The 14,290-nt window shown below is 54.8% G+C and overlaps 1 protein-coding gene across 3 annotated transcripts; it reads left to right on the top strand.

Annotated features, from left to right (window-relative positions):
* The first annotated feature begins 2,087 nt into the window (after positions 1–2,087).
* On the top strand, positions 2,088–12,425 carry AMZ1 (archaelysin family metallopeptidase 1). Of its 3 annotated transcripts, XM_081299670.1 has the most exons (7): positions 2,088–2,227; positions 2,540–3,061; positions 4,528–4,695; positions 7,267–7,395; positions 7,709–7,878; positions 8,275–8,451; positions 10,121–12,425. In XM_081299670.1, exons 2-7 carry the CDS (start codon positions 2,758–2,760, stop codon positions 10,664–10,666), a joined length of 1,494 nt encoding a protein of 497 aa, XP_081155796.1. In that variant the 5' UTR covers positions 2,088–2,227; positions 2,540–2,757; the 3' UTR covers positions 10,667–12,425. The 3 variants fall into 3 exon arrangements, 2 of the variants coding, with proteins under 2 accessions (XP_081155796.1, XP_081155795.1); XM_081299669.1 differs by lacking the exon at positions 2,088–2,227 and having other exon boundaries at positions 2,368–3,061; XR_014022713.1 differs by lacking the exons at positions 2,088–2,227; positions 7,709–7,878 and having other exon boundaries at positions 2,368–3,061; positions 10,121–10,250.
* Positions 12,426–14,290: the final 1,865 nt, after the last annotated feature.

Below are 14,290 nucleotides of genomic sequence, written 5' to 3'. Positions count from 1 at the left end.
CACAACAATAAATAAACAAATAACACATTTTATAAACACACCTATAAAATGCTTCCCTCCTATTGCTTCTGTTGCCCTGGAGACCCCTGTCTAGTACAACTGTTGGAAGAATGAATTGATGAACTGATAAATTCACATGTGCTCCTGTGCTGGGATCAGCGTGGTCTCCTTTGGAAACTCATGAGTCTCTTGGCTGCTTCTGAGTGTCTTGGGTCTTCCAAAGGGAGGGAGCCAGTGGAAATTCAATTCCTTGCTGTTCTTCCTTGCACACCCCTGGCCCCTGGGAAACTTGCCCATTAGGCTCTTCTCATTGCCATGGGTTTGATCTTCTCCCTCATTCATTCACCTGGTGGATTTTTTTTTCCTACACCCAGGAGTGAATTGTTCATTGTGTTGCAAAACACCAGTATTGCCTACGTGTCCTGAATAGGCACAGGAGCTAGAACTGTCCTGGAGTCTGTCAGTGGGCACGGGGTAGGGGTGTTTGGGCACGGGATCTGTGTGTTCTGATTGCACCTGATTCTCGTGAGTGCTGTGGCTCAGCTTGGCTCCACCTTTTCACCCTCCTGAACCCAGTACCCACATCCCTGGGCACTAATGCAACAAAGCCTTGCCAGGAACCCAGAGGGGTTTGTGCCCTGGGCAGTTATTTTATTTGTTGCTCTCTACTCAGAACTTTGAGGGCTGGCGGGAATGTCAACTAACGTACCCCTTCTGGGAAGCGACTTGACAATACAAAGCAAGATGCTTTAAACCCCGGCACATGGAAACCCCTCTAGGAATCCATCTGGAGGAGAAGGAAACAGACTCGTGAGCAAAGACAGGCACTCTGATGTTTGGGGGGCAGCCATTGAAAATGGCATTTTTATAGAATATTTAAAACTCTGGGATAATGCCATAAAGTACTAAGCAAAAGATATAAGATTATACAGTTGGAACTTCAGTTTGTTAAATATACATGGAGAGAAACTATATAAAGCTTGGTGTGGGAAGGATCTTGATGGAAATTTAATCCTGGAAGGGTCCTTCCTTTAAGATAGTGCTTTCCTCTGGAAAAAAAAAATCTCATTTATGGACTTATATGTGCATGTATTATATACATCTGTGTATGTTTCCTTCCAAGGAAGGTTTATAAAGTGTGTACCCCAGACTTTCTGCTCAAACCTAAGTGTTTGAGTAGCTATAAATGTATTTTTCAGATGAATGTTTTAAATTGGGTTAAAGAGAGTGTGGAGTCCTCGTTCTCATACAAAAAGGAGTCCCCTTCTGGTTTCCAAGTGGGGCTGGAGGCCCCGCACTTGGTGCTCTGCAGAGAAGTGGGTTTTGTGTCTGAACTTCCTGAGTTGAGGATGGCCCGGGGCTGTCCCACCTTCAGTCCTTGTACCTCTCTGCTGTGACTTGTATATCTTCTCATCCCTGGCCTCTAGTTCCCCTCATCCCTGTCCGTCCTTTTATTACTGTTCCATAAGGGTCCCCCACCCAGCCTGTCCCTTACCTGCCTTTGCTGCGGCAGTCTCTGAACTGAGACATCAAGGAAGGCCCAAAGCAGCTGGTGGCCAGAGTCGAGTGCTTACTGACAGCTTTTCAGGTGTGTTTCTGACAAATACGTGGCTGCGCCAGTCCTTGTTCCTGGCTCAAAAGGACAGAGCAGGTGTCACAGTCGGCCGACTGTCCCCGTAGTTCAGATCCGTTCCTTGCTTTTCTGAAACTCCTCATTTAGCTTGCGCTGCCCCTGACCACTTAATTATTGTTTCATACCCCTTGTGTGTGCCCTGGACACTTCTGGGTGGGGAGCCACTGGCGCTGCCTTCCTCCTCCATGTGCTTCCTGGGGACATGCACAGTTCTGGCCTGGAAGCTTAGGGTTGGGTTAAAGAGAGGTGCAGTTATGGCCCCACGGGATGGGGTGTACTCTGTGATCACAAAGAGAGTGGCTTCCAGTTTCTTGCATGGAGGAGCCCCTCTGGCTTTGCAGGGGCTCAGCACAAAGGGTGAGGTCTCTTCCTATGCCTTCCTTCCTTCCTCCTTTCCCTTTCCTTTCCTTTCCTTATTTTTGTACTAGGGATTGAACCCAGGGGCACTTAACCACTGAGCCACGTCCCCAGCCCTTTTAATTTTTATTTAGAGACAGGGTCTTGCTGAGTTGCTTAGGGCCTTGCTAAGTTGCTGAGGCTGACTTTGAACCTGTGATCCTCCTGTCTCAACCTCCTAAGCTTCTGGGATTACAGGTATGCACCCCCTTCTTTCCAAGGGCTCAGGGCACAGTTTGGGTGTATGACAAGGAGTGGGTCCCTGCACTTCACGGGGATTCCAGCAGAGTGTGAGACCTGGAGGAGCATCCTGGCCTAGGGGAGAGGAGTCTTCTAGTTTAGTTCTGGATTGGGGACCCAGCCTGCCCGAAGGACAAAGAGAAGAGTGCCCTCTGTTCCTGGTTGGGGGGAAGTGCTGCATCCTGGGGCTCTGTAGGGCTCCCCTGTGCCTGACACAGCAGGCCTGTGTGTGCCTAGTGGTGACTGCGGCATGCTCTATGTCCCCTGTAGGGTGTCCGCAGGCCTGGAGGTGCCCATGCCTTCCCTCGCTTTGCTAAGGAGGTCCAGTTCCAGGCAGGGCTGGGCCACGCAGGCTCTTGGCCCAGCATCCTTCTGCTGGGAACCCCTGGCAGCCACTTCTGTCAGTTCAAGGGAAGGTTCTAGAAGAGACGGTGATTGTCCCCTGGGCAGTTCATGGGCAGCAACAGGAGTTCCTGGGTGTGGCTACCATGCTGCAGTGTAGACAGGCCCAGGAGTTCAGCTTCGGCCCTCGGGCCCTGAAGGATGCGCTGGTCTCCAGTGACGCCGGCCTGCAGCAGCTCTACGCCTCGACCTTCACCCTGGCAGAGAGGCTGTTCCTGTCCGAGGCCTACAACCCCCAGAGGACCCTCTTCTGCACACTGCTCATCCACTCGGCCTTTGACTGGCTGCTGAGCCACCCCGAGGCCCCTGAGGACTTCCAGACGTTCCACGCCTCCCTGCAGCACCGGAAGCAGAGCCTGGCTCGGAAGCACATTTACCTGCAACCAATAGGTACAGGGAGGGGGCTGGAGCCAGGGAACCAGCTTGGGCACAGCCCCAATTAGGGCTGGAATTAGGGCTGGTGGCATTGGGTGTGTTCAGAATTGGGGTGAGGCAGGGAGGCCCTGTTTTCCCCCACCCATCTTTGACACTGGTCAGAAAGCCTGGAGCCGTGGAACCATCCACTCTCAGGTGGGCATGGGGAGCAGGACTCAGGGACCCCCGGCATGGCTGCTGTCTTCCAGGGCTCTTCATTTGTCAAGAGATTGGGGGACACAGGGAGATCGGAGGGGCGAGAGAATAGCCCAGCCAGGTAATGGGGAGGATCAGAGGTGGGCCGGCCACTGTGCTGTTAGCATTCCAAGGCAGGTGGCCCCAGCCTGGCATAAGTGGCACTTGGCTTTGGAGAGGAACGTCAAGCTTCTGTCTGAGGTGTTGGTGTGTCACACCCTTCTGCGCAGCCAGTCAGAAGAAGGTGGGCTTTGACTGGCCTTGCCCTCAATAGGCTAGTTGGCAGCCCCTGGAGTCCATACCAGCCCCCTCCCAGATGCTCAGGATCAGCGTGCTGGAGGCTTCAGGGGTCTTGCTCTACATAATCCCACATCTGAGACTGCTCTTGACCCTGCGGGGCCAACCCTTTTTATGTGTCCTTGCTTATACCTCCAGGAGCCTCTTCCCTGACGTGGACACATGGCACCTTGCCAAGATGGGCGGAAGGTCTGGGGTGGGCCTGGGTCCTGAATTTCTACCAGGTCCAGGCTGAGGTCAAGGTCTGGAGACCTCGAAACCATTCCCATGGCCTCCACCCTCGGTTGTGTCCATCTGTCCTCCTAGCATACCATCTGGTGGTGTCCCCCCCTGCCCTGCCAAGCCCTTGCTTTCCAGCGTGAGCCTACACTCCTGTTTCAACCAGGTTGACTTTTTGCAGCTGAGGAACATGCTTGCTTCTGCCACCCGCTGCTAGGGGGCCTCTCCTGGTCAGCTTATGGGCTTCTAGCAGCACTGAAGAAGTCCCTGCCTCCCTGAGTTTCACGTGTGACAGTGATTCCTGTCCTTTGTTGTTATTTTTTTAATATTTTATATTTTAGTTGTAGTTGGACACAATTCTTTTATTGTATTTATTTATTTTTATGTGGTGCTGAGGATCGAACCCAGGGCCTCGCACGTGCAAGGCGAGCACTCTACTGCTGAGCCACAACCCCAGCCCTGTTTTCTTTTTTGATAGTGGGGATTGAATCCAGGGATGATTTACCACTGAGCTACATCCCCAGCCCTTTTTATTCTTTATTTTGAGACAGTCTGGCCTTGAACTTGGAATCCTCCTGTCTCAGTCTTTGTGCCACAATGCCAGGGTTCCTGGCCTCTTGTTTGGGCACTGGCCTTGTTTCCCTGGATGGCCAGTATTGGTGACAGCTCCTGATGCTGCAGTCACAGACCTTTGGGGGCACAGTGGGGCTGACCAGCTTCTCTGCCCCCAGATCTGAGCGAGGAGCTGGCAGGATGCCCCTTGATGGATCACCTGCGGAGCTGCGTGGAGGCCTTCTTCCTGGGCTTGAGGGTCAAGTGCCTGCCCTCTGTGGCGGCTGCGTCCATCCATTGCTCCTCGCGCCCCAGTCAGGACTCTGGTGAGCGGCAGCTCCACACAGGTGAGCCAGGCTGGGGGCGGAGCCCAGACCAGGGCAGGGCCAGTGAGGCCCCATCCCACTGTGTAGCGAAAGGCCGATTCTGGAAAGAAAAGGGGAGGAAGGAGCTCCAGAGACAGAAGGAACTTGTTTGTTCTTCTGTGGGGCATCGGTTTTCCCCACCTATTGGACAGAATGGGAATAAGGAGTTCCTCTTCCTCCCCAGCAGTCAATGGAGTTGGCTCCACAGCTCAGGGCCCACTCCCAGAGTGTTCCCTGGGATGCAGAGCAGGTGAAGGGCACCCTTTGAAAGCTGCTCAGCTTTGCTCCAGACATTCACTTTGCAAGGACCTTCCTGTGGCCAGATGACCCAGTCCTTGAGGCCCTACTGTGCCTTCAGGTGGTTGGCCTTTGGAGAGTGAGGCCAGCCGAGGAATGAGGCCTGAGTAGACAGGAGACTCAGATGCAAGCCCAGGGAGGTTCCCAAGCAGGTGCTCTCTGGCAAGAGTGGATCAGTGTTGTTCATGTTCTGGGAACTGCTCAGCGTGGGCTTTCTTCACTGGCCTATGGCCCACACTGCCACAGGCTCCCCTCTTGCTGCTGAGATTTCTGTCCGGCCTTCATTCTTCCATTCACTCACCTCCAGTACTCTCTGCAACAGGGTCTGAAGTGCCCCTCACCACACCAGTCCTCATTCTGTCATCCTGAGTGGCAGTTCTGTAGCTTCCAGTGGATTCTTTCTTTTTGTGGTTGGACCTAGGGTTCCTGTCCCTTGATAGCAGCTCACAGCATCTGCCTGGGGCCCAGCTGGCTGTGTTGGTTGGTTCTGCCAAATCTGTTAACTTGTTCCTGGTGCACCTTGTTATTTTGATTGTTGGACATTTTGTTTGAAAAATTAGTTTACTCTTCTTTTTATTTATTTTGTTGTGGTAAGGGATATTGAACCCAGGGGCACTTACCCAATGATTTACATCCCCAGTCCTTTAAATTTTTTTTTTTTTTTTTTGGAAACAGGGTCTCATGCTGGGTTTGCACTTGTGATCCTCCTGCCTCAGCCTCTGGAGTAGCTGGGATTACAGGCTGAAGCATTCAGGCACCAGAGCTGGATGGGAAGTTCAAGGCCAGCGTCAGCAACTTAGTGAGGCCCTAAGTAATTTAGCAAGACCTTGTCTCTATATAAAAAATAAAAATGGCTGGGATATGGCTCAGTGGTAAAGAGCCCTGGGTTCAATCCTCAGTTGCACCAAAACAAACAAAAGCATAATTAAAAAATTTTGAGTATGTGTGTAGCTGGGTGCAGTGTAGATTACAGGTGCTTACCCGTAATCCCAATGGCTCTGGAGGCTGAGGCAGGAGGATGGCAGGTTCAAAGCTAGTCTCAGCAAGTTAGTGAGGCCCTAAGCAACTTAACAAGATCCTGTCTCTAAATAAAAAATAAGAAGGCTGGGAATGTGTCTTGGTGGTTGAGTGTCCTGGGTTCAATCCTAAATTATAAAAAAAAAATTGAGTAAGAAAATATTTTGGATATAATAAGTTAAATCAAACATATTGTTAAAATCAATTTGTTCTCTTTTCTTTTTTTACTTTGGGGAAATTTAAAGTTATATGTGTAGCTCAGGCTGTATTTCCACTGACAATGATGTGCTATATCATCTCTATAAGCAAGAGCGTGTTCCCCATGGCCTCCTCCAGCATCTTCTGCCTGTCTCTCTAGTTCCTTCCTCACCCCCTGATCTACCTCTTGTTTCTTGAGTCCCTTCCTAGGTTTAGAATTCCTGGTTCCTATTTCCTCTCCCGCATCTCCTTCCTCTCCCTGCATGGTCCACCCCTGCTTGAACCTCCACCCACGATGGGATGTGCTGGGTGGGCTCCCTGAGATGCAGGGCCAGAGCCCTCAGTGATGCTCCAGCAGTGCCCACTGCTCTTCCCCCTCCTCCTTGACTCTTTCCACTGAGGAGACACAATCAGAGGCGATTCTGCCCCTCCTTCCATACGGCTCCCCACCTGCAGCATTTCTCTCACCTGGTCTCCCCTGCCTGGCACCTGGTCAAGGTCACACTCAGCCTCTGTGGAGATGCCCCTCCCACTACCACCTTGCCTCCCTGCTCCTCAGAAAGCACTTTCTCTACGGTGGCCTTCCCCCTCCCTTTCCCTGCCCTCTCTTCCCTCTTCAGTCACTAGAGACTCTCTCCTGGTTTCCTGGGACCTGGCTGGGCCCTCCCTTTCCCTCCCTTGGGCTCCTCATTGACTGTGTCCTGGCTTCCGCAGTCTGATGATCACACAACTGGTCTTACAGTTTTGTGGGTTAGGAGTCTCCCTGCATGGAGGTCAAGGTGTGGGCGGGCTGCGTTCCTCCTCAGGCTCTGGGGAGAAACTATCCACCTTTTCCAGTTTCCGGGGATGTCTGCATTCATTGGCTTGTGGCCTCTTCCTCCATCCTCCAAAATAGTACTGCAGCTCAGGTCTCTCATTCTGACCTTGACTTTCTAGTTAATACAGAATAATGTCTCCATTTCCACATCTATTAGCCTGTCCTGAGCAGGGGCTGGAGATGGGTCCCTAGCCACCTCCTGACCCCCAGCACTCTCCTCTCAGATGGTATCCTGTCCTTTTTGAAGAACAACAAGCCAGATGACGCACTGTGTGTGCTGGGCCTCACGCTGTCTGACCTGTACCCCCACGAGACCTGGAGCTTCACCTTCAGCAAGTCCCTCCCAGGGCATGGTGAGCTGGGGCCCTGCAATTTCCACCTAGAGGGAGCCTGGCATGTGCTCTTGCTCCAGGGGAGGGTGATGCACACCTATGGAAACAGCTGCGTGATCTTGTCCCCCACATTTTTGCTATTCCTGGGCAAGAGGCTGGCTTGGCTGCTGCCTCAGGGCCGGCCTTCATGTGGGCATGCTGGCAGGGCAGGGTCTCCCAGGACTGGCTCATGTTCAGGCCATGCTGGGTTGCAAGAGAGGATGGGCTGCTTTCACTCCGGGCTCCCTGAAGCTGAGGCTGCCCACTGAGTCCCCTTGTCCTTCCCTCTCCCCAGATGTGGGAGTCTGCAGCTTCGCCCGGTTCTCAGGGAAATTCTCTCAGGTGGGGTCCAATGACCTTGATCCAGGTCTGCTTGAGGAGGCAGCAAATGGCCCTGAGACCCCGCTGCAGGACACAGGCAGGAGCCATTGCTTCAGTGCCCTGGGGGTGGTACAGTGCTGCAAGGTAGGCATGGGGGACAGGAAGAGGGTGGGTGGCTGGGCAGCTGTGGATGTGTCCTCAGAGGAAGGTCATAGTGGGCTCTGGCTGAGCCTTCTGCCTGGCCAGTTATATTGTCCAGTTCTCTCCAGGAAGAGGTCAGTCCCTCACTTTATGGAGTGAGGAAATCGAGGCTCAGAGATGCCAAGTGTTTTGCCAAAGGCCACATAGCTCTGGGGGACAGCTGGGATCTGACCTACGCTCTGCCTGGCTCCCAAGCCCCCATGCTATGTGGCTTCCCCTGAGCCCCCAGAGGGGAAGGTGTGCTTGGACCATTTGCCAGCAGTCTGTCCTCACCAGGGGTTGGGGGTCTGTGGGTAGAGGGCAGGGTTGTGAGACCAGGCTGGTGGCCTTCTCCCTCAGGTCACATGCCACGAACTCTGCCACCTCCTGGGCCTGGGGAGCTGCCGCTGGCTCCGCTGCCTCATGCAAGGGGCGCTCAGCCTGGATGAAGCCCTGCGGCGGCCCCCAGACCTCTGCCCCATCTGCCTGAGGAAGCTGCAGCACGTCCTGGGTTTCCGGCTCGCTGAGAGGTACAAGGTAAGCGCTGCCCTGGCTCCCGACTTGGCCCAGGGGAAGCCACACACAGGCAGAGGACCTGTGCTGTGTCCTGCTCCTCTGGAACTCACAGATCTCCTTGGTGGCAGATTGAGTCTTTGGTACCTGACAAGTGGGAGCACCCTGCACTTTGGCTGGAGGGCAGGTCACCAACCCTGAAAGGAGGAGGGAACCAGACCAACCCAGTCCAGGACAGGTGCTCCTGCCTCCTGGCAGTGCTAGGAAGGGGGGTGCTGCCCTTTGCTGGCAGCACATGGCATAGCCATGGAGCAGGGTCCCCTTTTTTATTCCCATAGGGAGATTTGTTTGCAAACTCAGAAACTTGGATCTATTTCTCTTTAAATCCACTTCTGGCTGAAAACAAATTTATCATGGAGGCACAGGACCTATCAACTTGAAAACAAAAACTTGTCAGAACTTCACTGGGTTTAAGGCCGAACTCTTGTGGTTCTGGGGAGCCTCTTCCTCAGGCAGGTTTCTGGCAGGGTAGTGGCTCTCAGAATGCCCTGGTGTCACAATTCCCTGGTGGGATGGGGTTCTCACCTGGACGCATTAGAACCGATCCCTGTGATGCTGGAGGCCTGAAGTAGAGGCCAGGTATTTTCAGATTATAGTACTGACTCCCCTGGGAGCAGAGGGACAGCCCTCTGGGTGTGGCCCTTCCCTAGTGGGGAGCCAGGAGCCTGTGTCGCTGCAGAACGGGGCAGCTGGTGTGGTTGTCACTTGTGGAGACACCCTGCATGGGCCAGCTGCCCAGTCACGGGGGCACAGGCAAAGGGCTTGGTTGGCGGCAGCTCTTATTGTCCTGGTGAGGCTGAGAAATGGGAATTGAAGACAGCTCTGGCTGTGAAAGGGTTTGATTTCTCACTTATGTCCTTCATCTGGGGCTCATTCAACCATCTGATGGGAACTTTTAGAACTTTACCCAGTTGAGGGCGGGGGTGTGGTGTTCAGCAGACCCTGGGTGAGCTCCGAGGGCTGAGGTGGTGGGTGCAGCATCTCCTCCCATGATGCTCCCTGAAGTGGCTGGGCCCTTGGGGGCAGCCCGTCCCCTCAGGACAGGGCTCAAGGACCTGGTAGGACAATGACTGTAATAGGAGGGGAGCTATGCAGGAGATTTGCCACATGTCCTGGGATGGCCCAAGGACTCTAAGAGCCATGGAGCCACCCAGGGCCAGTGTCTCTGCTCAAAGAAAAAGCCCAGCTTTGTGGTGCCGGCCAGTGCCCACTGATTGACTGAGCAGAGCTGGAAAGTGCTGCTCATTGTGACGCCCATCCTGCAGACATGGCACACACAGGGGACCTCAGGAGCACAGGTAATGGGAGGCCATGGTGAAACATTTAGGGAGTGATGTGTTTTGAGTGTTTCTTTTGCCTTAACATTTTCTGACTTTAATCATCAGCTTTGAGGAAGGGCTGGGTTAGCAAGAGGTGCCCAGTTCCTGAAACGCGAACAGCAGGCTCCTGGGACCTGGAACGTCTGGCTGTGGCACAGCCTGGACTCCAGTCCCCAGCAGTGCTGGGCAGCAGGGCCCTGGTGGCATCAGCTTGCCACAGGCCTCAAGGTGACTGAATGCAGCTGGGTCCTCGGGCTGCTCGCTGGCCAGACAAGTGCCCACCAGAGAAAACTCAGCCCGTTTCTCCCTCGCAGAGACTCCACGCCTGGACCCAGGCAGCAGCAGGTTCGTGGCCCTGCCAGGAGGCAGGAGAGCCGTCTGTGTCGGAGGACACCCCACCCTTCAGCGCAGACTCTGGCATGTGCTGTGAGAGCGACTCAGAGCCTGTCACCAGCCTGTCAGAGCCCCTCACCCCTGACGCATGGAGTCATGCCTTCCCTGAGGGACCCGAGGATGGGCAGAGCTCCCTGGTGGCCTCAGAGGCTCTGCCGAAGCTTGAGGGCCCTGTGGAGGCCATCGAAGAGCACGGACGGTGGCTGGCCACATGTATCCAGGCGCTGGAACGGGAAGTGGCCGAGGAGGAGCTCGCGCAGGTGGACAGGGCCGTGGATGCCCTGGACCGGTGGGAGATGTTCACAGGGCAACTCCCGGCTACCAGGCAAGACCTGCCCTGTGTCAGGGACAGTGCAGGACTGCGCAAGGCCCTGGGGGACAAGCTCTCCTCCCTGAGGCGGCGGCTGAGCACACGCAGACTCCCCAAGGCCGAGTCCTCCCGCTGCCGCTGGGAGGGGGGGAGTTAGTGCAGCAAGATGGCCTGTCCCTGCAGAAAAGTCAGCGCCTGGCGTCTCTTCCCAGGAGACCAACTGACCACTGCTGTCCAGCCACCAAGGGCATGGTGAGCCCAGCAGCACTAACAGAAGCCCTCAGAAGTTGAGGAGGCTGCTTCTAGCTGGCTCCTTGGGTCCCTGTGCCCACTGCTCATCCCAAAGCACAGCCTGGTCCCAGGACCCCCATGGCGGAGTAGCCTGCAGCCTGGGGAGCACCCCGCCCCTCTCCTGGGCGCCACCGTGGACTGAGGGCCTGGGGGGAGCTGTGCGCTTGCCTTCTCCCTGCAGGCTGGGCTTTGGGCCTGCTACTCCCCTGGTTACTTCCTGTTGGAGCTTGAAAAGTTATCCAGGCCAGTGGTGACCCTGGGACATGGGCTGTGCTGCTGCTAACTGGGCTCCAGGGTCCCCTCAAAGTGGAAGCTGTGGGGTTTCGTTTTGTTTTGTCTCTGAGCTTGAGACTCACAGGGGTCTGTCCTTTTGGACCCACACTGCAGGAAGGCAGGTGTCTAACCTGCAGGTTTAAGGGGCAGGAGGGTGGAGCCTCCTTATTCCCTGAGGTCGCCTGCTGTCACTCAGTGGTGAAAACACACTGCAGCCCCATTCTCGGGACTGTTTTCTGACCAAGGTGGCTGTGCTGTCAGTGGGCACTAGGCCACCAGGTGCCTGTGCTGGTGCCAGCGGGGTGTAGCTCATGTCTTCGGTGACATCTTTTTGGCTGGGTCCTATCCATTCCTGAGCGCTTAGGACACCGTCCACATGTGGCATTGTCTGTGTCCCTTTCAATTTTTTGGTCCCAGGGATTGAACCCAAGGGTACTTAACCACTGAGCCACATCCCAAGCCCTATTTTATTTGAGACGGGGCCTCACTAAATTGCTTAAGGTTTTTCTAAGTTGCTAAGGCTGGCCTTGCCTTGAGTCTGTCCTCCTGCCTCATTTGATTCCCACCTCCTCAAAGTGACCTTTTTATCACTATCAAATGTCCCAGCCTGAGACAGTAGGATCCTGCAGAGTGAAGCAGATGGGGTCCCGGCTTTTCCTCACTGGAAAGAGGCAAGAACAGGAAGCTTAGACAGTTTCGAATTGTTTCTGAGAAAAAACTACAAATATAGGCCTAGAGGGAGTCTGAAGCTGCCTTGTGACTGTGACACTACTGTGGGGCAAAGGGCAGGTCCCAGGCCCAGAAAAATGCAAAGGGTTAAGGTCATCTGAGCTTGGAAGCAAAGTCACACCTCTGACGCAGTATCAGCACCCTCCCCAGGCCCCCAGGCCATTCTTGCCATCTCATACAGGTGTTCCCATGGTCCAGGTTGTCCTTGCAATGAGATGAAGGGACTCACGCTACGGCTCATGCAGCTGCCCGTGTCTGCGAGCAGGGAGCACAGCTGGGCCTCGACGCCCAGGCCCTGGGAGCCCTCCATCAGGCCCAGGCTCCTTGGGTAGCTGTGGCCTTCCTAAGGCAGGTGGGGCTCTATCTAAGCCTCATGTCAGAGCCTCACCCTGCTGGGCAGTCACTGAGGCCCCTGCAGGTCCCTGGGAGGGACATAGACACCATCTCTGAATGGAGATGTGTCAAGTTTCTGGAAGGTCGTACCACTTGGGGAAATAACATTGTGGCCATCCGTGAGAAGCTGGCCCTGGTCGGTGTTGGTGGCCTGGGTTTCACTATCATGATGGCCACATGGTCTTACCTGAGGCCACTCTTCTGTCATCTGTAAAAGGCGAGTTACTGGAGTGTTGGAAGATTCAATGGGGATGACAAATAGCCAGGTGTGGACGGAGGGCAGGAGGCCATCAGGGTCATCGGCCCCTGGCCTTTGGCTCCCAACTGTTCTTGAGTCCCAAGAGGGCACGTGGAGGTGGGAGGCAGCAAACCACTAAAGCCAGAAGCTTCACCCAGAGGCTTTTGAAGACTGGTGTCGGGAGGACGTTTTGAAAAGCAGCTTCCTCTGCCATGTTTCCCTCCTCACACACTGGCCCAGGTTCTGTCCTTGACAGGCGGAGGGTAATGGGACAGTCACCACGGGAGAAGGGTAAGGAGAGGAGGAGCCGAGTGGCGCTCACGGACCTTCCTAAACTCGTGCTGGAGATGTCGCAGCTGTGGTGTTGACAGGTGTGGTCTGTAGGGTCCAGGGGCCATGGCGTCTAAAATGTCAAAGAAACGCACAAGCTGACTCAGCTGCTCCTCACCTGCTCTGTCAGGGGTCCCTGGGGTGCATGAGGACAGGTTGACAGATCCTCCAAGAGCCTGGCACGTCTTGGTCAAGCTGGAAGCGCTTGAGAGGAACTAAGTAGTTTGGGGTCATAACACGTCACCTGTGTCACTAGGACATCGAGCCCTGGGTCCACATGTTCCTTTCCAGGCTCAGGGTCATGACATGTCACTTCCATAGAACATCTAGCCCCTGGCTCCACATGCACTTCTCCAGGTTTTGACCAGGGACCAAGTTGGAGGGGCCCTAGACAGAGGGAGCAGATCCCTCTTTCTACCCAAAGCCCAGACTCACCATCCAAGGAGGGGAGAAGCATTTCACTCCTGCCCATGGTGGGAACCCTCATAGAGCAGGAGAGCTAGTGTAGCTCTGCACCCCATTCCAGGGGTGCTGTCTTGTGAGCCAGCCCATGGGACATCTGATACAGATCCCTCTGTGATGAAAGAACTCTCCAGAGGGCTTACAGCACAGACAAGCACTGGCTGAGTCAAGAAATTAATGGTGGGACGGTGTTCAAATTTAGATCCTTCCAAGGTCAAATGGGATGCTAGAACATTCCAAGGATGCGCCTATGTTCAGAAGGTTCACACACAATGCTAAGACTAGCCCTCTCTAGACCCAAGGGGCAGGGACAGTCAGGCCTCAGAAGGATCAGCTGCTGATTCTCCACCTCTTAGGGGGTCCCTCTGAGGACCAGGGGATGCTGCACGCCCATCACCCTCAATTCTCAAAACAGTGTTGGCACGTGTCATTGTTGACATCTGCTCTGTGGCTGTGGAGGCTGAGATGCAGCTTGGTGACCTGCCCAAGCCTCAGTGGTGGTGGAACCAAATTCAGGCTCCTTTGCCCCAGGGGGAACCTCTTCATTTCCCCACCATGTTCCACAGGCTCCTTAGGGAAGGAAGCAAACTGGATGTGTCTGAGCAGGAAGCAGAGCAGGGGCGGCACAGGCATCTGGGGGTTGCACTCCAGCACTGAGCCAGTTCCTGAGGTCACCAGGAAGCTCCCCAAGGAACACGGGGTGGATGGCAGTGCTCTTAGGTGAAGATGCCAACCACAACAGAGTCCGGGGTGCTGCGGCTCTGTGGACTTGCTTCTAGAAAGAGGGTGAATCCCCAGGAAGGATGCTGCCACCCAGTGGATGGAGCAGCAGGGTTTCCTGAGGACATGCTCAGATCTGCAGGATGGAGATCGCTTTCTCGGTGGCTCCCCTGGAGCAGCTCCAGCCAGGCTGGAAGGACACAGGTGCTGTCCGGGGAGAGGCCTGCACAGAGTGGCTCCCAGAACCGGGGTCTTCTTGAGCACATGAGCCTGATCCTGAAGGTGGAGGAGGTGGGAATTGCACACAGAGGGACCTGGTTTCAGTGAAACCCAAGGAAAGAGCAA

Source organism: Spermophilus citellus, assembly GCF_964194105.1.
Source record: "Spermophilus citellus genome assembly, chromosome: 6".
NCBI classification, from domain to species: domain Eukaryota; kingdom Metazoa; phylum Chordata; class Mammalia; order Rodentia; family Sciuridae; genus Spermophilus; species Spermophilus citellus.
The sequence above is the reverse complement of the archived record's forward strand: the minus strand, read 5'-3'. Positions and strand labels throughout refer to the sequence as shown.

Bases quoted from the DNA above. Each gene is read 5' to 3' on its own strand.
- AMZ1 (XM_081299670.1), top strand. From the start codon at position 2,758: ATGCTGCAGTGTAGACAGGCCCAGGAGTTCAGCTTCGGCCCTCGGGCC. The intron at 4,696-7,266 runs GTGAGCCAGGCT...CTCTCCTCTCAG, and splicing joins TGAGCGGCAGCTCCACACAG to ATGGTATCCTGTCCTTTTTG. The intron at 7,879-8,274 runs GTAGGCATGGGG...CTTCTCCCTCAG, and splicing joins GGGTGGTACAGTGCTGCAAG to GTCACATGCCACGAACTCTG.